Source organism: Micropterus salmoides, unplaced genomic scaffold (genome assembly GCF_014851395.1).
Source record: "Micropterus salmoides isolate LMB-PRFRI ecotype aquatic unplaced genomic scaffold, ASM1485139v1 Ms_hic_scaffold_10, whole genome shotgun sequence".
Taxonomy (NCBI): Eukaryota; Metazoa; Chordata; class Actinopteri; order Centrarchiformes; family Centrarchidae; genus Micropterus; species Micropterus salmoides.
Window position 1 is genome coordinate 2,361,965 of NW_024040041.1, and position 22,207 is coordinate 2,384,171.

General features: G+C 41.4%; 1 protein-coding gene across 3 annotated transcripts; it reads right to left on the reverse strand.

The window, feature by feature from the left end:
• Positions 1 to 693: 693 nt before the first annotated feature.
• On the reverse strand, positions 694 to 21,659 carry wipi1 (WD repeat domain, phosphoinositide interacting 1). 3 transcript variants are annotated; one of them, XM_038739442.1, is made up of 13 exons: positions 21,304 to 21,659; positions 15,819 to 15,901; positions 13,705 to 13,874; positions 13,203 to 13,299; positions 11,811 to 11,908; positions 10,125 to 10,217; positions 8,023 to 8,093; positions 7,629 to 7,736; positions 5,850 to 6,014; positions 5,458 to 5,565; positions 4,092 to 4,231; positions 3,730 to 3,830; positions 694 to 1,511 (listed from the first exon to the last, which is right to left on the reverse strand). In XM_038739442.1, exons 1-13 carry the CDS (start codon positions 21,390 to 21,392, stop codon positions 1,461 to 1,463), a joined length of 1,374 nt encoding a protein of 457 aa, XP_038595370.1. In that variant the 5' UTR covers positions 21,393 to 21,659; the 3' UTR covers positions 694 to 1,460. The 3 variants fall into 3 exon arrangements, with proteins under 3 accessions (XP_038595370.1, XP_038595378.1, XP_038595374.1); XM_038739450.1 differs by having other exon boundaries at positions 3,678 to 3,830; XM_038739446.1 differs by having other exon boundaries at positions 13,705 to 13,871; positions 21,304 to 21,658.
• Between the last annotated feature and the right edge of the window lie 548 nt (positions 21,660 to 22,207).

Genomic DNA, 22,207 nt, shown 5'->3' on the forward strand with positions numbered 1-22,207 from the left:
AGCATAAAGTGGCAGAAGAAAAATATAATTTTGCCATTTTGGTAATGTTGTGTTTAACTGTCAATGTATTTTCTTAAACTTAGAAACAGTGCACATACAGCTTCCCCCTTATCAAGTTTAGCTTTAATATTTTCAACTAGATAACAGTTGGCTTTTGTAGTCGAGTGAGTGACTGAAGCCAAAATACATGGGATGTAAAATGACTGATCAGCTGTGCTGCTACACATTTTTCTGCTACCTTTAACAAAACAGGAAGAATACTTCCATGTCTTTTATTATTCCAGGTTGTATCAAAGCAATAGGTTTAATTATAGCATATTTCCAGGCTGCAGGATATACAGAAAATTAATAAAGATGGTAAAAAGCAGCTCCCCTCCTCTTCTACTGAAAGGTGGTGTTTTTGGGCTAAATGTAATTGAAGCTGTAGTAATTAATCACAGTCTAGAATGGTCAGAATATTGAATAGATCACTATATACTGACAGCTAAACGCTTATGCAAGATTTTTTACCACCTGTGAATATCTCTGAGTGGCTGTAAATGTTGTGAAATGTCGAGCTGTAACTGACCTCCCATATATTACCATAAACACCCACAGCCACATCAATCATTAAAATCATCTTCATAAAATCTATAAGCTTTTTTATCGACTGAGACATCAAATACATAAAATAAAACAAAACAAGACAAATTCTTTGCTTTGCATAGGTCCATTCTTACTCCACTATGTGTTTATTTCTTTGTTTTTGTCACTTGTTTTGGTCTTGTGCAATTAGCAGAATAATTTGCTGTTTTACAAATGATAATAGGCACAAATAACAGTACATACACACCTTCTGAAATATATCCAGGACGCATACACAGACACATTTCATACATGTTAACGCAGTAAAATACAATACAGAATAAACATTAAAACAATTCAGTTCTTTATCATAGATGTAAACTAAGGTATTATTAATGAGAAAAATAAAATGTTGCTACAATAATGCAACTTAATGTCAAGTAATAAAGCTAATGAAAACTGTGGTTATATTTCTGCTCCAGCATGCATGTCATACTTTCATAAAACACTCCTTAAAGATAAACTCCCTGATTTTTTTTAAGTAGCCAACAGCATCTACAAGTTCAGAAATGTCCCCTCAGTTCAGTTGATGTTTCGAAACTCAACAGTAAGCTGGAAGGATTTTCAGAGGTACTACTGGTGCTGTGACCAAATCAGAAGAGTACCTTTAACACAACCATTACGTAACATGAGGACCAGATTATGGTTCTCTCTGAAATGACTACATGACATCTACTTCTTGGTCAGTGTTTTGTTTCCCACTTCAACTTGAATGTTAATCAGTGTTATTTTCTCTCTGACTGAAAAAATAACTTGGCACCCTGAAAAACTTTTTTTTTTGCTGCTCATCTCACTTTTCAGCACCTGTCTGTTTGTCCATCTGTCCTTCTACCCACTCACGAGCGCCTCGCCTGGCCACCTCCAGTCCCGTCGCGGCACCAATTAATCTACCAAAACACATGAACAGACCTGTTAGTTTTGTCCACAGGATTTATCAAATGCAGCTCACGTCCTCTCTCTCTGTACACAGTTAAACGGGAAATTCCGGTACAAAAGCAAAACAATCAAACCTTTCAGGGCATTTTTTTTGTAATACGCGTTTACCTCGGCTGACATGCTGATTATTATGTGTGAAACAATAACAAATATATGTTTTGTTATTATTGCAGATGAATAGGAAACTAGGTTAGTTGCCCCAGAAACCCGATGTAGCTATAATAGCTAATCAATGGGCTAATTACTGTGTTTACCTTAGTTAGGACTCAGATGTGGTATTGAAAAAGGACTTGTGTAAAATTACAATACATTTGGAAGGCTTTAGAAGGCACATACATTGCCAAATGCACATCTTTTTGCCAGATTCTTTATTTCCTGAATCTCTAGAAGGAGGTGGCGAGTGTGAAGTCAGCATTGCCCGTAGACAGAATGGCCAAAATTGTGAGAGTAGGTTGAAAAACCGGAATTTTCTGGGGCAGGCATGTAATCTAGTATGTCCACTACTCACATAGTAAGGTAGTTACGTGGTGTGGAGCCATAGAGCCTGAGCAGGCCTGTTCTTTTCTGCTCAAACAAAAGGTCCTGCAGATGGCAAACTATTAAAAGTCACATCACTGGAAATGCTACACAGTGTTCCGATTAAGCCCTTTCCAAACATGCGATACGTAACATTGCTGGCTTCATGTGTCTGTTAAAGTGATGGCTTTTGTCATTTAGACAAAATGTCCTCTATGGCTTAATACAGACATGACCATTATGGAAAGATCCACAATGCTTGTGCAATATTTGCCACCTGGTGCATGAGAGGGAACGGCGTCGCTGTCGGAGAACAGATGTGACAGAATTACACAGAGGTAGAAGAGTGCTTTCTATTCTCTTGCAGCGTGTCAATTAGGGAAATTAAACTGATTGGCCTGTTGCAGCTTTATGACGATGGTGAGGACGTCCTCTCAGGGATTCACTGTTTGATCATTTATGAGAATTTCACTTCCTCCTTTCAGAATGACAACATGTTAAGTTTGGACATTTGCTATTTGCTCAAATGCTGTATGTAAATCGTTTTGGTGTATACTGATGAATGAAAATCTGAAATATAGGGAGAGAGACTGCTGCTCTGATTACTTCTGTGGGCATGCAATAATAACCTTTCTCTGCACTGCATGGAGAAAAAGCTTTATGGACTGATCTAACAAGAATCTTAAGGTGCTTATTCAGACATGACACCTACATATTAAATTGCCATCAGATTAATGTAAAGAAGTGCATGTCTGAAAGGGGCTTTAGTGATTGATTATGCAGAAACAGATAATGGTGAAAAATAGAAAGTCAGTGATTACTCTGAGCATAAGGTTGTCACCTTTTTTATTTGTTCCTTTTTTTCCTACCTATTTGGAATGACGAGTTTCACAAGCACCATGGCCACCAAGCATTTTGTTCATCCATTTAAATCAGTGACATAGTCACTACATAATCAGAAGACCTAAGTATTATGCAATCCAGTTCAACAGCAGCACAAACTGCAGCCTCCAAAATGACCACACAGTTAAATCAACACCTCGTGGGTGACTGGCTCAGGAGGTAGCGCGGATCGCCCACTAATTGGAAAGTCGGTGGTTCAATCCCCGGCTCCTCCAGGCTGCATGTGGAGCTGTCCTTGGGAAAGATACTGAACCTCAAATTGCTCCTGAAGGCTGTGCCATCAGTGTTTGAATGATAAGTTCCTTTCTGTTGTTCCTTTCTGTCATGGCAGCCTCTACAATCAGTGGGTGAATGTGACATGTAATGTAAAGCGCTTTGAGTGGTCAGAAAACTGGAAAGGTGCTTTAGAAATAAGCTTCAAGAAGGCTTGCAGGACTGCATTAATTTTAGCTAGGTGGGCCTAATAAACTGAACACTAAGTTAACAATTTATTACTAATGTGGATTATGTTCATACAACTTTGTCCAAAGACTCTGCTCTCATTTGCAGAGCATCTTGCTAGTATTTGACAGTCAAACCAATGTGTTGTCGATATTAAGGAAAGTGGGACGGCCATCTTTTCAGAGAGTAAGTTAGCTTGCAATCTGAGTTTTTCTATTTGCACGAATACTCTCGAATGCCATGCCTTTAAGTTACACCTGTTGTAGGGGAGCTAGCTATAGCTGACACTTAGCGCTTCTGGATGCTCACAGGGGGAAACTCGTTCTCGTCGTCTAGACACACGGGTCCGGCAGCGAACTCGTGTTCTGGAATGACTTCGCCTTTCTTTGCTCCGCCGTCTTCAGAGTAGCCTGGGTAGAAACAGGGGGCAGACAATTCTTTAGAGCATCCTGATACTATTTACTGCTAAGAATCTCCCTGCTTCTGTCTCCAAAAAGTATGTTGTCCACCACAAACATTGCAGTCCTCCTTAGTTCAAGCCATTACAGTCATAAGTTGAATAAAAAGGCCTGTGGTAGTTAACCATTCTGTTTAGATGGGGAAGCGATTTCAGCAATACAGTCAAGCCTTTCCTGTTACGCACAGATGGAGAAATGTCTGCGACTACTAACCTGTGAGGGTTGCAGTGATGGGACCAGAGGCTGGTAAGGCAGCGGTTGCAGCGTAGGATGGACAAGCCTGTGCTGGCCCTGTGACCTCTGACCCTTCTGACTCTGCTTCTTCACACTGGTCATCATCAACACCAAAAAGCCTAAGACAGGAAGAGTAAGAAGGAAGGAAGCATGAACATCGGAGTGAAAGCTGTAAATCAACTTAAAATTTGACTTGACTGAGTTCTCTGGAAAGTTCTGGTATTTCATAACCTGGGTCTCATTCTCATAATTGTGGCCATCCTCACTATGGGTCATGCTAACTTCTTGAACATCCTTTAAAGACAACAATATAAACAAACCTTCTCTCATTTGCAGCTACCCACATGCTTAAATGGACACTGACCCACCGCAGAGATGGGGACTCGAGTTTGAGACTCGAATCCAACAGAAGTAGATCCCTATGCGTTAGCTACAGTAGCTAATCCAGGAGGCTAAGCTGTGCTTACCTTCAGTTGGACAGAGAGACAAGTGTTTAAAATGATTTATGTAAAACTGAAGTTTTTTAGAAAAGCTGACTTAATTATTACCACCATTTTTAATTAGCATGACTCAATCAAACAAACACAAAATTATCAGAATGAGAACCAGAGTAAAATACTGGAATCTTCCTGTAAATCCCCCGTGTGTAGGATTTGAAAATGTCTGAATTTGTCAACTTCAAGTCGCAGAATCCAAAAAAGCCAATTTGCGTAAATTTGTTTTATCTCTGTTGTATTATGAATTATTTTTATGCAGGAAATAAAGCAACTTTCAGACAAAAGAAAAAAGCTTGTCTCAGCCTTAAACGTAGAAACATTTCTAAATTTAGCTTTTGTGGTGGTTCGCACATTACTAGTTCCTTTTGATTTTAAATTCATATCCTATAGTTATATATTCACTTAAAGGACATTTAAAAGCAAAAAATGTTTTCTCTTTTGTTACTCGGCTGTAAGGTTGGTCTCTATGAAAACTCCCTCTCTGAAATATTCTTCAGTAGTTACAGGAGAATCTCATGAGATAACATTGCCAAAGATGATTTAAACATTCGAAAAAATTATCCAGCTCATTCCTTGTAAATTTTACTTCTGTAAAGTATACAACTTTTGGTAAAACTGTTAAAATTAAGGCTTTATTAATAATGAATTCTTGATTGAATATAAGTCTGCTTTTCTTATTTTAAGTAAAAAAACAAGGCGTACTTCAGCCAAGAAATCTGACTGTCTAACTGTATGGACTAAAAATTCTGCTCTCAAGGTGAGTAGAGCGCAGGGCTTTCTTCCCCCTCTTTCATTTAGTCTAATGTTTAACATCAACCCCACCCCTTTAAAATCAGTTGTAGCCTCACCTGTGTTTGTGAGCCAACATGCACTCGCCTCCATCCAGAGGATCAACATTGTAGATAAATAGCTGGCCGTCAGCTGTGGCCACCAGCAGCCGTGGGAGCTTCTGGATCCTGAAACACCAGATTGAGTATCCATTTCAGTTGTTTTGGAACGTCCGACCCAGAGTGTACATGATCTAACCCAACAGTGAGAGGAATGTGGGAGGGGGGTTCATTTATACTTTTGTCATCCTAAAGTTAGTTTGCCCCATTACTGTGAGTCTTTTGTGGGTTGAGTACTGGTTACAATCGCTTCTCTCTCAAAGTATAAAACACAACTGGTTCTGTCAAGAATAAACTTAGAAGAACACACAAACACAGAATGACTGTAATGTAAAGACTAAAGAGAAGCTCACATAGCCAGAGTGCAGATGTTCCTCTGACCGGACGTGAGGAGGTGAACGGTGGCGAAGGCCCGGTCCTGACTCATCATGCCGGATACCTGAGCAGGGAAATAGCTGCTGGCTGCTGAGAACATCTTCCCCACGTAGGCTGTCCAGGTGGCAGCCTCTTCCCCTCCACTACAGACAGGGTAACAAGCCTCCTTTAGAACAAGTTTATGCTCACAGAGATTTCGGCTTTCTTACAGTGCAAATGCTTTGCTTTTGGTTTTCCGATTTGCTTATATTTTTAGTTCTAATAAAAGTTATAGAAAGTGGATCCTGGATACTAATAAATCACTGGGACTTTAATTTATGAAAGACACAGAAGGCTGCCATAGTATTTCTTTTATCACTTTTATTACTTCTCAGGTACTGCATGGCCCAGAAACAGCACAAGCTATTTGCTGTCTCACAGTACTGAACTACAATGACTGGAAACCTGGGACTAGCTGAAGCTAGTTAGCAGCAAGATGCCCCCCTTCTCCACAGACAACATTCACACACTTGGCAGTGCTTGACATTCAGATAACACTGATTAGAAGAGATTGTGGAGGTGAATAGACTGTGTGGGAATAATACCACCACTGCCATGGACTCCAAACACTGGACAAAAGAATGCTAACACATGGCTAACTAACGCTAACAAGACGTCTAAAAAACAGGACTGTCTGGCAATAGATCTGCTCACACTCCACACACTGATTGTGGGTGATTTTACTGTTAAAGATGTAAAAGGAATTAGCATTTAGAACCCCAAAACATGCTGCTTTCCCATGGATCTGGTCTGTGACAGAATGAATCCCACATATTCTAGCTGCACACCCAAATGTGAAAAACATCATTGTGCACATAGGGACCAATGACGACGTGAAACAACAATCAGAGATACTAAAACAAGCCTTTACCGATCTATTGAACACACTCCTTGAACACTGAGGTGTGTCAGCAGCTCTCTGCCAGCAGTCAGGAGACGAGTGGAGAGATTCAGCACATTGTTGGAAGTGAACACATGGCTTTCAACTTTGTGTACTCTTCATTCACTGCACTTTATTGACAGTAAATAAAATTAAAAATGTCAGAGCCACAGACATATATTAGGGTAAATAGTACGTATTTGCCTCAAAAGTCAGGACTAAAACTGTTTATGTCTAACTTATTTTACTTCCTGTGTCATATATGATCCCTCTGCTGAGGACAAGAGACACAAGGACTCATTAGAACCACAAGACATAACAAAACAGGCCATAAACCTTGTATGGGAGTCACCTCAACACCCACCTGAAAAGAGTTTAAAATATGAAGTATATCAGAGTCAAGGGATAGAGTCTCTGCCCACTACCAGCTACCACCCGTGAGCATTCACTTTCTTCTCCTCTCCGGACCCACCTGGTAATAACGTGTGTTTTATTACATATTGTTTTGAATGTCATTCTAATGCTTTGCTTTGCCTTTGTAAAGCACTTTGAATTGCCTCTGTGTCTGAAATGTGCTATACATAAAAAGCTGCCTTTCCTACAACTTCATTTAGACTTTGGTGAGTACATTGTTATCCAAACTGATAGAACCAGTGTCCAGAGCTAGAATAAAATAAAAGCCAAGTTCAAGTTCAAATCATAGTTTTCCTTAAATATAGCATCCAATAGGGGACAGGTCTACACTTTGATGCCATGTGGTTAAATTAGCTTGTTGTGTTTTGTGTGTGTTTTGTGTGTGTTTTGTGTGTGTTTTGTGTGTGTGTGTGTGTGTGTGTACCTAGGTCCCAGTTGTTCCAGTTTAAAGATATGCACGGTCTCTGTGTTGCTGGATGCACAGAGAAACTGGCCATCAGGGCTGAAGGATAACGAGCTTATATTGACGTACCTGCAGACAGACACATTAACACACACACACATACACAAGGAATAAACCACAGTCTTCTCATCTCTCGAGGATCTCTGCAAACAGAGATTATGTGCCATTTAATAACTATAAACTATCAGCGTGTAATAAAGTCTCCAGCCACAAGTGCGTGCATGCCTGCAATGCAGTGCTGCATGTTTAACTATATTGGAACACGTTATTTAGTAAGGTTTAGCTGTGTTCATACATTGGACAGTGTACTTCCTTGATAAAGTACAGATCTTATATGATGTGTTTGATTTCTGACCTCTTCATCCCCCGGCGGAACTCAAACAGACGCAGGCCCTCAGGAACGGAGAAGACTCGGATGACGGTGCCCTGTAAGACAGACAGCCAGTGAGGTGCTAGCTTCACAATGGTTTACAAGAGCTACATCATTTCTAGCAGATGCTTCCTTAACATGCAAAAACTGAGATTTCTGTAAGGAACTTAGTGGTGTACAGCAACTGTTCTTCCCTCGTGATGATCTCCTGTGTTCTTGAGGTTACTATGCTCTTGTATCCAACAATAGAAAGACATTGAAAAAAAGAAACAATGTACTGATGATTTTGCTATTATTAGGAGAGAGATTTTGAGATGTAAGATGTAAAGTCTGATAGACCAGACTAGAGGATAGGTCATGAGGCTATTTTAAGTAAAATAATGAATTCTCTTGGGAGCCAGAATGTAGACATGGTAACCTGCCAAAACCTGTTCACATTTAGGCTTAAGGCTGGGGTAGGTAACGTTGGAGAAACCAGTAAGAGACAGCTAGATTTAGTATCCAACAGAAAAGTTCCCAGCGCCTCTCTTAAAGCCTCCCTCCAAAGCCATTACCCCAAAACACATGTTCATGCACAGTGAATGCAGGGGCAGAGTGCAGGCAGTTAGGCAGACAGGCAGATAGCCCAACCAATCATTTCATTCACACTAAATGGCCAGATTATTTCAGTCCTGAAAGCCACAGATACAAGATTTTTTGTCAGAGCATTTGATTTAGTTTTTACTGTCGGGATGTAAAAAGAATTTCAACGCATATAATTAAAGCCTATCCCAGCTTTAAAGATGGAGCGAGTGGAAAGCACAGTGTTCAAAATGACAGGGTTCTTCTGGAACAATGTGTTCCAGAGGGACGTTCTACTTAAGTCTCCTTAAGTAGAATGGGAGCCAGAGACTTCAGCCATCAAGCTCCTCTCCTGTGGAACCAGGTCCCAGTTTGTGTTCGGGAGGCAGATACCATCTCCACATTTAAACCTACATCTACACTACTACATTTTCATGTCAAAACAAAGACTTTTTGCTATGATTGCACAAATGTCCACACTAAAACGTCAAATCCAAAGACCAATAACAGAGAGGTTTGAAAATGCTGCTGACCCGGTTCTTGTTTTAAAACTCCAGGGAGGTGTATTAGTGCGGAGGGGCGAAAACAGACACTCACATTTGGCTTCCAGATTGGGTCTTATCAGCCATGCAAAACAAAAACACAATGCTACAGACAGTGTTTGTGTTTTGGTATTTTTATTAATATATTTTGTTCTGTGTAAATAACACTTGTACTGTGCATGTTGCCGTATTTACTTTGTACTCCAGTGTTACTTTCAGTAACAGTTCCACCTCTGTGTCGATCCATGCAAAAATCTCTGGTGTGGATCTCCGTCTGTAGTAGTACTTTCTTCTTTTGATAAATCTTCTGCAACTGCGGAGTAGACAATTGGCTTCATATTTACACCGGAACATGTATGCCCAGTGTACGTGAATGGTCACTAGATTTTCTGTTTAATATAGACAAAGATAAATTCTGATCCGCAGCTAAAACGCTGGTTTAGACAGAGATTGTTTTTGTTTTAAAACTCAGTTTTTAAACAAAAAAGTAGTAGTGCTGATGTAGTCTAAGACTAGGCTTAAGACTTTCCTCTTTGATAAAGGTTATAGTTAGGGCTGGCTCAGGTGAGTCCTGAACCATACCTTAGTTATGCTGCTATAGGCCTAGACTGCCGGGAGACTTCCCATGATGCACTGAGCTCCTCTCTCCTCCTCTCCCTCTCCATCTGTATGCATTCGTATCCCATTAAAGCATGTAACTCCACTTCTTCCCTTTCCTGTAGTCTTGTGATTTCTCAGCCCTCTCCTCTCTCCTTCTGACACTTTCTGAAGGTGTTTCTGGCTCCGGAACTGTGGGGTCTGGATCTCTGGTTGCGGGCTTCCTGCAGCCCCCATGTTCCCATCTCGTTGCATGAACATCCATAAAAAGACCAAAGTGTTTGATGGCCAGGCTGCCAACCTAGGACTAACTCTTGCCTCATGTTTGGAGCTAAATATACAGCAAGCCTATCTTAGAAGGTCTTAGACTTCAAAGGTCTTTCTTACCCTCTCTGACGCACTGGCAAGTTTGGTGGCTGAGGCGTTGAAGGTGAGAGCTGCCAGTGGACTGTCGTGAGCCGGGATCATTGTCAATGTGTTCTGAAACCACCATGAGGATGACATAGGAGACAGAAAGAAAGTTTTATTCCACATTGACATAATGTTTATATCACCAAGACTAGCTGCATTTCCATCTATTTGCAGTTATTTATTGTACCGAAGAGGATATGGACCCCATGTATATGTATTTGAGTCAGAATTCTGACCTTAAAGTCAGAAAATCAATTTTTTTTTAAAACCTCTTCCACAAATCCAGAAATTATACATTTCCCAATATTGCAATGGTTTACACGTTTTTGAAAGCATCTTGTTGATGAAATAATGACGTGATATAATACTAGTAGAAGCCATTTGCCAAATAAATAATATTCCAGTCTTGGCCAGAATACCTGCTGTCCCAAACCCTGTTGCTCTGCTGTATGAAGCAACACAGAGCAGAGGGAGGTGTTTTCTGTCTGGCTGAGTTCACATGAACAGCCAGCATGTGGCAGAGATTAGCTGACGTGTTTCCAGTTAAGAAGAAACCTGAGGTAGTCTGACTCAAAGCAAAGGAAGTTAGATCAACCAAGCTGGCAGTGGAGGAACAATACGAGCCGCTTGCTCTGAGGAAAGCTAGACTTAAAACTTGTGTGTACAAGTAGATAAGCACAACTGATTACTTAAAAGTGCTCTCACTCCAGGGTGAAGTAAGGTTTCGCAACCAACGCACAGTCACAGTCACAGCTACGTACTGACATGTTATCACATTTGTCAGACCTTGTATGATATGTGGGGCCAAAGTCCCTTCCTACCTGAGCCACAGCTTAGAGATAGCCTCCCTGGTGTGTGTTCTATAGTGCCCCCACATCCCAAATGTTCTTCCCAGCACACTGATACAGTATACTCTATATTTTTGGACACCCTGGAACCTCGGCTTCAGTTCTCGGACATTGTCCATAATGGCACCATTCCTAAGATCAAAAGGCCCCAGGTCCCAGGAAAAATATCTTGAAGTCTAAGATGTTATACAAACAGACACCAGGGGCTGTGCCATCAGAGCGAACAGTGTCAGACAAACAAGTATCAGAACACTGAGAGAGGAGAAGATGAACTCAAAGTGCTTCAGAGAAAACAGTATGACTACTGGCCCCTGAGCCAACTTGTGTTCTGGCAATAACTTAAGTGTCAGGTGTGTGACCTGAGATTTGTGCAAGTTAAAGGAAAAATAAGAAACACTTGTGACAAGTATTGAAAGAGTTTTGACCCACTGTAAAGGATAGATCTAGTTTATTACGTCTTATCTTTTCCCAATAACAGCATACTTGATAAATAAGAAAGTGAGGTGGTTACTAGTTGTCACAAATATGTTTTTGTCTACAATAGAAAAAATATTTAAAATTATACGCAACTATATGTAAAACTAAAATGTATGTAAACATAAATTTAAATTAAACTTAATGTAAAACTGATGGTGAGACATGTTTCTATGTTTTAGACTCCACTGTTCATTCCAAGCCTACAGACACTGAATGAAATCTGATAAACAATGTAGGTGCCATAAACCTGACTTAAATCCCTGAGGATGACAGATTAGCCTTATATACAGTCTATGGTTGTAGCATAATAGATGTTCTGTGATGACATGTTTCTTACCAAATTGTTGGCGTCGTACACTATGATCTCCCCAATAGTGGCACTGCCAGGGTACGCCAGGTAGGAGTTGGAATGGCTGATAGAAAGAGCGCAGAGACCTGCAAGGGGAGCGAAAGGAGAAAGAATAATTGACCTGAATAGAAGTTCATGGCAAACATGGGTACTGACAACCAGGGAACAAACCCATCAGTATATTAAACCACTCCAATAGTCTAAACAAGCAAAACATGAATACACTGTATGTTTATAGCCTTGGACAAAGTTTTTAAATCAGCAATAACACTGATTGAACAAACAGTGGCAGTGTGAACACAACACCGGCATCTTAGCTTGTTAGCAAACAGTTGCCTGTTTCCACGTCCAGCAGAACAACATTAGCATTTGTTTGGAGTGGTGTGTCTACTTAGACAATGTTATGTCAATTTTCTCTCCCTTTTAACTCTGTTTCGGAGTCCACCAAATCGTGAGGGACTATGTTCACCAGCTAGTCTCTAACTGTGTCTGTCTGCTGTTTGGTGCTGAGCAGGCCGTGTACTATGGGTTTATCAGAGTTGTTTTCAATAAAAACAGCTACATGATCAGTTGTTGGATAAAAATATTTAGCTGCTAAACTGGCTACAGCAGCAATATGCCATGCATACACAACTGCAGTGGCATAGGCTATCCCAGCAAGAATCAGTATATGCCGGTTGGAATTGGTATGACAGTAGAACATGACTGACAGAACGTTTAGTAGAATAGCTGCAAGAGAATCAAACTGGAACTAAAAACTAAACTGGAAGAGTGAAATATCATGACACTGTTATATACGCCTACTGCTGTGCATCAATGTCCCCCTTGATTCTTAAGAAGACTCTCCTGGTTAAATAAAGGCTATAAAGTGAGCTACTTTTCCATCTTGGGGTGCTGAGCAATTTATCAAACTGTTCATTAGGTTGAGTAACAACTAATGAAGCCGCAGGTGAAACAAAATTCAACTTATCTATACGAAGTTTGCAATAAATATGTACATAAAGGATAATTCCAGTTTAATTTTTGTAGTTTCTCTTAGTTATTATTATATTGTTTGTGTTATTTGGTATGAACACTTACCTATCTACATGATCCAATAACATGTCATACAAACTAGTTTGTTTGAAGGCCTTCACCAGGGGGTTTGTTGACAATCTATGTGATCATCTGACTGCTTGTGTTTCTTGTCCTGACAGAATTATGTTAATATGTTGCTGTGTTCCCAGATCTCAGGAAATAACTTTGTGAGTACAGTGTTATTATCACTAATAGGACGTATGGCCAAATCTATGGCAATAAATCCCTTTAAAACCCCACTACCATAGCACCACAGAAAGTGTATGTGAGAACCACATCCGCTGTCTTGTATTAACGTCTTACCTGTTGGGTTGGATGGAGTGTTGAGCAGAGTCTTGAGCAGCTTCATGTCTTTGATGTTGTGGATATAAATGGACTCTTCAAGACACACCACGAGCCTCTGCAAGACACAGCAGACCTCAGGTCATCGCACGCTCAGTGAATCCCATTCATTATAGGAACATATGTCACAACAACCTCTCAACTGTTCTCACTCCATTTCACAAAAGGGAACTCAAAGCTGCAGTCTCAGACATAGCTCACAGTGACATGCAACAATATTCTTCTGTGCTCGAGTCATTCGGAGAAGTTATTCTCAATTCAAATGAATTTATACAGCACCAATTCATAATAAGTTACCTCATTGTACCTTTCATATAGAGCAAGTCTAGACCGTACTCTTTGTAATAGCTAGCCCCCCCCCCCAACCTACTCTATAATGATAGCCATATAGATAGCCATATAGCACACCGGCCCCCTTCATTGTAATCTTGGAGGGTTGGGGATGAAATGGGGTAGCTCTCACCTGTCTGTTGAGCTTGACAGCCAGGATGTTGTTGGGGTAGCTGTAGTTGCAGATCTCCGTCCCCTTCTTGAAGTGGTAGATGTTCATGCGCTGCGGCATGGAGGTGCTCACCACGACTACCAGACTGCTGGAGAACAGACGCTCCACGATGTAGATATCTGGAGCCTCTGCTGGGAGAGAACATGGAGCAGGCAGACAGGCAGTCATAGGGACACTGCTTTAATGGTGACTTCTCCAAAGTATTACTCACACCCAAGAGGAAGACATTAAATTACCACAAACCTTCCCTCTCTTGAACTTGAATTTCTATTCGCTGAGAAGAAACACATACACTGTTTAACAGTATACTTCATTCTTCAAACACACAACATGACCAGGATTTGTAGAATTTTAGGATTTTACAACAGAGGCAGGCAGCCTGCAGGAGACTACAAGCTGGACTTCATCTGTCATGGATAATGACAGACAGAAAAACAAAGAAGACGTGCAATATGATGAACTTAATGTTTGGCTATCTGCCCAGCCAACCTGGACTGTTGCTAGTTTGCTTTTATAACCATCAGATCCACAGAGGATGGCATCTCCACTGCCCTCCACTCAGCCCTTGCACACCTTGAGAAAATCAACACCTACATCAGAATGCTGTTTGTGGATTTCAGCTTAGCATTCAACACAATCTCCCCATGAAACTGATCAGCAAACTCAGCACTCTGGGTTTCAATACAACACTCTGCAACTGGATATTGGATTTCCTCATCAACAATTTTGTGGTGCAGAGAGAACAACCTACTGCTCAACGTCAGCAGAAACAAGGAGCTGATCGTTGACTTCGGAAAAAAGGAGATAAAGACACACACTCCTGTCTACATCAGTGGAGCTGAGGTGGAGCAGGTGAACAGTTTCAGGTTCCGGGGAATCAGCATCACAGAGAACCTGACATGGTCATCTCACATCTCCACGCTGGTGAAGAAAGCTCAGAAACGACTGTAAATTCCCACACAAAGTTCTTGTCACACTCGCACACTGATGGCACAGTCTTCAAGAGCAATTTGAGGTTCAGTATCTTGCCCAAGGACACTTTGACATGACTGGAGGAGCAGGGGATCGAACCACCAACCTGATTAGTGGGCGACTCGCTTGACCTCCTGAGCTACAGCCGCTGTAAGAGCCCAAAGGATACTAAAGGACAGTGCCCACCCAGTCACAGCCTGTTCACCCTGCTGCAGTGTGACAACAGCAGCTTCTTTCCCTGAGGCTGTGAGACTGTCATCCTCAGCACTGCACCATGTGAGAGCATTTCTGTGACTTTCATTTTATATGATGTTTGTTTTTGTGAGTAGCATAAAGGGAACTACAGCTTAATCTTGTTATGCAACCCTGTGTCGTAAAATAATAACTAAATCTACCTTGGACCTTTTACCTTGTGTATTTTACTGACTGTTGTATGACTGCTATGTAGAAAATGATTTTGAATAATTCTAAAGCTTGCTGCTATAGAACACTTTTGAGAATCGCACACTTGTTTGACTTGTTTTTGGTTTTCTTTTGACTCAAAAATTTACCTGTTGACTCATTACACCACTCTGACGTCAACAAAAAAGTGAGAGTGGTATTATTATGGAAATAATGTATTTCCTCTGTATTACAAGTTAACTACTGTTGCACAGTAAAAAACTGGGTTGAAAGGAAACAAATTAACCTTAATATAAACTCAACCAGAGTATGAATAATAGACAGATTATGCACTGTGGGTAAATGTAACCAGTGTTTGGCTGTCTTTCTCAAACTCAATGTTCGTTTTAGAGAACCCTGAGGACGTGACGTGGCCTGACATGTGAGCTCATCCACTGCAAACAGGTCAGTCTGGGACAGAGGACCTAATAAAACAGCGAATGCAGAAACTCAATGATCCACCAGGGACACATGGATGATTCTGGTGGCTGTCATCATTTAATGGCTAAACTGACAAATGGGACAGATTACAAGATAAGATAAGTGAATTGTCAGCGCCGTCTTTGAATGGACTGTGTTATAATTAGCCAGTTTGACTGGCTAACTGGATGGATATTTAACTGACACTGATACAAAGTGCAGAGTCAGAGCTCTGTACTGACCACTCTCGTGAATACAGTCCAGTTTTTCCACCATGGTCAGAGAAAACAGCTTGTAGCCGGTCTTTGTTCCCAAAGCCAGTGACCTGCAACACACATACAAACACATATTGAGCATCAGCACAACAGGAAAGCATCTGCAAAGCTCCAGTTACTCTCAGTATGTCAATGGCAGACATTCTTAGCAGGAAATTAATGAATGTACTGTATGTAATTCTGTTGTGCCTTCCCTGGTTCTTCCTATAGGGAGCCCCCTAGTGGTGAAATTTGTCATGTACAAAAAGTGCTCTGTTGTCAGTTGTAATTGATCAGCCCTCACAATAAATAAAAGTGGTTTGACAAAAAATATTAACTTGTTCAACTTAAAAAAAACATTCTGCAGCTTTCAACCACGTCTAACAGTCTTCCTTAGTGGACAGAGTTTACTCAGTTATTACAGAGAAGCAGTGGTTCAGTTCTTATCTGGTGGTATCTGGTGTTGGTCATGTGATAACATGTAATAGATCTGCTGTGAGGAAGACCGTGGGAATGTGGATGAAAGCTGCTACTACTAGTACAATTAGGAGGTTAAAGGGGCAGTGCATCGGTTTTATACATGAGGATCAGTTTACTCATCTCAAAGAGCCTGTCTGAGAAAACAGTTGTATAATGTCTTCTATGGCTAAATGCATTGCACTGCATTTAGAAATGAAAGATCCAGTGTTTTTGGACGTTAACCCTTACTGCTGAACAGATTTTTACCACTCCTTTTTTGAACTGTCTCTTGTGTGTCCCCCAAGTTTATGAAAGTGTAAAGCAAAATCACTGGAGCTTTAGGAGCTTTATTTTTTTGTCAACTTACTGTTTCCAAAAGCAAAAATTAACTTGTAAATGCTCCGTATAGCACCTTTCTAGTCTTTTCCACCACATCTACATTCATTCACTGAGCCTAAGTGCTCAAACAGAAACTAACATACACTGGCAGAACAGCCGCCAGGGGCAATTCAGGGTTCAGCATCTTGCCCAAGGACACTTCGACATGCAGCCTGGAGGAGCCGGGGATTGGACCTTCGGATTAATGGGCAACCCGCTCTACCTCCTGAGCCACAGTCGCCCCCAACTTTCACGCTCAAATAAAAGTGTTTTGGAGCAGATGAAGTTATGGACCCCTGAACAATTGCTGTAATGGGACTGAGTAGAGCAGTTAGTAAAACATCAGAAATTAGAAACAAACATGTTCCCAAACATTCTGCTGTTTCCTTTTCCTGTCAGGTGCCCGTTACTGTCTTTATTACTGGGTGAGGTGTTTTTTCATCTGTCCTTAATTAATATTAATAAAATGTTTCCAATCTCTTGTCCCTTGACTACAACCTGTCCACTGTGCAGTTGCTCATGTAAATGAAAAGTATGAAAAGTAAAAGTCGTCCTGAACTGCATTACCTAAAGAAGCACTGAAGTTAAAGCTAGAAAAGCTGCAAGCTAAATTTGAATACTGTCAAAAGGTGAAAGTTGAAATAAATACGCTAAATACGCGCCACAGTACAGGCTTGAAAAACCTCCAGATATCCCATACCACTCTCAATTGGCCTTTAGCAGTTTGGCAACAATCACAGGGGCTGGCACATTGGCTCACAAAGTATACCAGCCAGGTCGTTTCCCAAAATCATCACCACATCGTCAAGTGGCAAGGCAGGGTGCATCCCGACAGGCAGCAACGATTCTACAATAAATGAGTATTTAGTACCCGTGTCACCCAACAGCTTAAATCAGAACACGCTTCGCACTCCCATCCGTAGACAAGTGTTCAAAACCACAATCAGTCCATCGGTCCACACACACCAGCTTAGCACAGCATAGCTGAAGTGTGTGATGTCACATGCTGCTTAACTTTTGACTTTAACAGTGGACACAGGTCCTTCCAATGACCCTCCCCACAGCGGTTTACACACTCTGGCTAATTCAGCTGCTTTAAGCGTAGTGGAAGGGCTTGTGCTCATTTACATAAGATGCAGTGGGATAAGGGATCTCGACATCAGCCACATGTTCAAAGAGAGTGAAATAGTCGAAATATCTAAATATGTGAAAACAATTAGGATAATTCACTTATATATGGGCTACAGCTCAGAAGTGGAAAGGGCACTTGGCAAGTGGTGTCTATCTATAATTCTCCTCATTAACACTGAGTACAGATGTGGTGTGTAGCATACACTTTATAGCCTATTCATGTATAGGATATTTAACCAAGAAAGATAACCTGCTCGGAGAAATTGCCACGACAGCATACCTCGGGTAAAACATATCCACCTTTCACTTTGTACACAGCTGGACCAAATCACCTAAAATCAGTGTGTGTGCAAACAACCCATGCACCTACTGCTCCCTAAGACACAACAAACATTTACAAAAGCACCTAATGGACAAGCCCCCTGCTCAAGTGGCCACTACAAAAGGGAAACACACCAAGGGTCACGGTTATGAAAGAGCTTCATCCAGAATTTATAGAACCGTAGTTACATACATAACTCTTGTTCGATTTCATTCTTCCTGACCACCAGAAGCAGTACTTAACACTGGATTACTACTACCAAAATCGCCACGAGGAATCCCACCTTACCTGGAACTGCCTAAGGGCTCCTGAAAGACAGCTGCCGCTACTACATGGGGGGCAGCGACATTGACCCTAAGTGGCGATTTAGGACCACCAACGGGAGTCTGTGGTTGCTTTGCTGCAGTCTGTGCTACGTAACCGTATTAGTGGAAATGGCTGAAAAGCATATAGGAGGTGATCTGGCCACGGGTGTGCCAGGGCATCCTGTCCCAATGGACTCGTTACCTCCACCAGCGAAAACCCCAAGATGACACCATGGGTTATCACAGTGTCCACTAAATGGGAATAAGAAAAAAGCAGCGGTACAACAAAACTGATCTAGAAATGTAAGAACCACCACCAGTGGATAATATCTCCAGTGATCTTTGATTTACAAACATGGACACATTCAACATTTCATTCAGAAAACGATCTTCAATTGGTGTTGAACACATGAGAAAAACAGAATAACATACCCTAGGTTTATTAATACTAACCCGTTGTCATGGCCCTCGGGACCACTCATTAAATGTTCATTTGAGATCTTGTCAAACAAGCTAACCAACTTTCTGTAAATTCCCCTCTCTTATCTGCTGCTATTTAGCCTTACACAGTATGTGTTGACTCACCTAACACTGCAGTCCAAACAGATTGTTTCACCTGTTCCAATTATTTTATTAAAGGCCACCTTTGTCTTCATTCCCCTACATGATATCTGTACATTCATGACCTGTCTCATCCTAAACCTGCAAAACTCCAAGGAAAATACAGCCCACTTCCACTGTCCTTGCAGAACTAAGTGATTGTGTAATATGCAGCTTTCTCTTCCCTGAAAAATCAGGAGTCTACATTCTTCTGCTGTCTAACAACTGTTGCTTCCACATGGGCTGGAGATGAATGTTAGGTGAGGACAAGTAAGCACATACACAGATAGACAGAATACATTACTGCTGAATACTGCTCTAATCTTTGTATTCCTCAGCACTTTAACAAAATGAGAAACGTATCAGAGGCAGTCCTGTGTGTGTTAATGTTAATGAGTGGAGCTTACTTAAACATGAAGCAACTTTCTGTACTTGCATGTCTATGTTATTGTTCAAGAAGGGGGATTGTGGCTTGAATGTCACTAGTTTACATCCTAGTGAATCCTAAGACCAGCGTTTGGCAGTTGTTGCTCACTTTATAAAATTCTTTGCAATGTGAGTTACACCCTAGAGTTAGAGCAACTGTTTAGCAAACACTGCCCTTGAGCAGGGCACTCACAACACCCTACTGATCCAGTGGCGCTATTACAGACATCAATGAAGGAAACTGGTTGCACTGGGCAGCTCCCAGTAGGGCTGTGGGATACTCAAGCAACCCTAGCAGAAATCCATTAAAAAAAAAAGAATTATCCTGACCTAGCATGAACGTGGTTTGGGTCCAAGGACACGGTTTATGACACAGGCTTGTTCAAAACTTGTGCAGCAGCAGAGGCTGAGATGTCCTGACAGAGAATCTTGTAGGTCAAGTGCCAAAAGTGCTGGTTCCTACATTTTCCAAGATGCAACTCCATAACTTATTTTATGACCTTGCCTTGTAATAATCATAATCACCCATCAGCCCACATATGTTCAGGCTGTCATGACATCATCAGGGTTATTTTCTACAACTTTGGAAAGCTTCTCCGGAGCCACAGAAGACTTACATTTACATGTTACTCACTTATCCAAAACGACTTACACTTGCTATAAATGCAAGGGCGTCACTTTCTGTTGAAAAGTGGTGGGGACATAAGGGCTCAGATTAAGGGTGTTACGAGTTAGCTCACAAGATGTGACAATGCATCAATATTGGGGGCACAAAAACAAGATCACATAATACTTTAACAGCTTTTTAAAGAAATATTCAATGCTGAGATATGTGAGTGGTGAAGGGGGTCTGCTGGTCCTTCCCCAGAAAAATTTTCTGCACTAATTTATGATGGAAATGTCTTTATTTATAGGCTTTAAAGGGAAACGCCAAATTCAGGTGGCAATTCAAAATACAGAAATCTAATGTAATATAATACAATAATCAGTAGCTTGCTTTTTAGCTTAAGTTATGTTTTTTTGGTAATGCACATTTATATTTATATTTCCTATATTTACATTGCATTACATGTTTTTGTGCAATAAACCTTTCTCAAGGTTGGTTTATCAGAACAGTTTTAACAATCCATCCATCCATCATCAACCGCTTATCCTGTTTATAGGGTCACAGGGGGCTGGAGCCAATCCCAGCTGACATTGGGCGAAAGGCGGGGTACACCTTGGACAGGGACAAAATCAGCTATTTAACAAAGTAGTGGGGACATGTCCCCAGCATAAATGAGACCTATGTATATAGGTCATAGGTAGCATGCCTGTGTCACAGTGGGGGATTGAACCCAGGTCCCTCACACCAAAGGCATGTGTCTTATCCACTGCACCATCACCACCCCAAGACCTACATCTGAATGGTACTCCCCATGAGTAAACTGATTTTGACATAGAATTAGTGAATGCCAGTTTGATCTATGGCCCGCAGGGTGTAGCCTATCTGTGGAAAGAGTGAAAGAGAGACTCAGTTATTATTATAATTATTAGCCTCAGGGACCATGCACAAAACGCATTCATCTCAAAAAGAGAAGAGATGCTTTGCACCAGATTTAGCTGGTCTCTGGGCAGGTGAAACAACAAATAGGCTAGTTAGTTTGGTCACAATCGCATTTTCTTCTTCTGTTCAGGTTTAAGTGACTAAATGCTGTTTAGGTGCTTATTTTTTGGAATTGCTCTGTACTCTGTCATGTTTGAAATTTAATAAAGATCCTTTAAAAATCACAAAGCCGTTTGCATTTGTCTAGTTTCAGGGAAAAATCGGGCAGGATGAGTCTTTCGTTGACTCATTTGTCTGCGTGCTTACGTGGAGTCTTGGTTGAAAGAGGCGCAGCCAAACCGGAGCCCCGGTCCGTTCGATCCGCCCGGCCCGGCGGATTGCTCTCCGGTCTCCATCCCGATTCCCAGCGACCTCCTTCCCTCCCTCCGCCCTGGATTGGAGGCCTGGGATCGGCTGCACCTCTTCGTTCGATGTCGGCGGAAGACGGCTCCAATTTGGGAGAAATGTGGGGCGCGCGGTGTGTGAAGAGCTCCGGAGGCAGAGCCGGCGGGTTCTCCGCTAGAAATGAATTCAAATTCAGTAGCGGTGTGATTGTTTTAGAGCTGGAATCTCCAACCCTGGAAGAAAACAAGGGGTAAAGAAGCAAAACAAGAACAGCTGACAGCGATACGTCACGTTTCCGCCTCTTACGATTGGCTGGTAGAGAAACCATGCTGTCGCTGGCTTCATTTTGATAGGTTAGCCGTGCAGTAGCGTGTTTTCATTGGTTGCTAGACCGGAGTGGGCTTTATTTGTGCCAGTCCATTCATGTGATGAAGTATGATCGTGTTGCAGTTAAAATTCATAAACGGAGCCTCCAGGCACGAGACAAAACTTTTTTTTTTTTTTTGACTCTGTGTCGACTTGCAGTGTTGGATGGCTGCTTTGTCTGAGCATCAAAATAGACCGTGGGGGGAGCTGTTGGAGCAGTGTGATGGAACTACTCATTTTCAACTTCGGCTAATAGATGCAAAATACACCAGAAGATCCTAATGATCCCAGAAAATGTTATCCGCATGCGCATGCGTTATGGTCGCATATTGGCTTATAGGGACGGTAACTTTATGTCTGTCAAGGGAATGAACGTAGGCTACATTTTCACAATAGGCTACATATTTATAGTATACCAGTTTAATTTAACTAATATAATTAATTATCTCGTGTTGAGGAA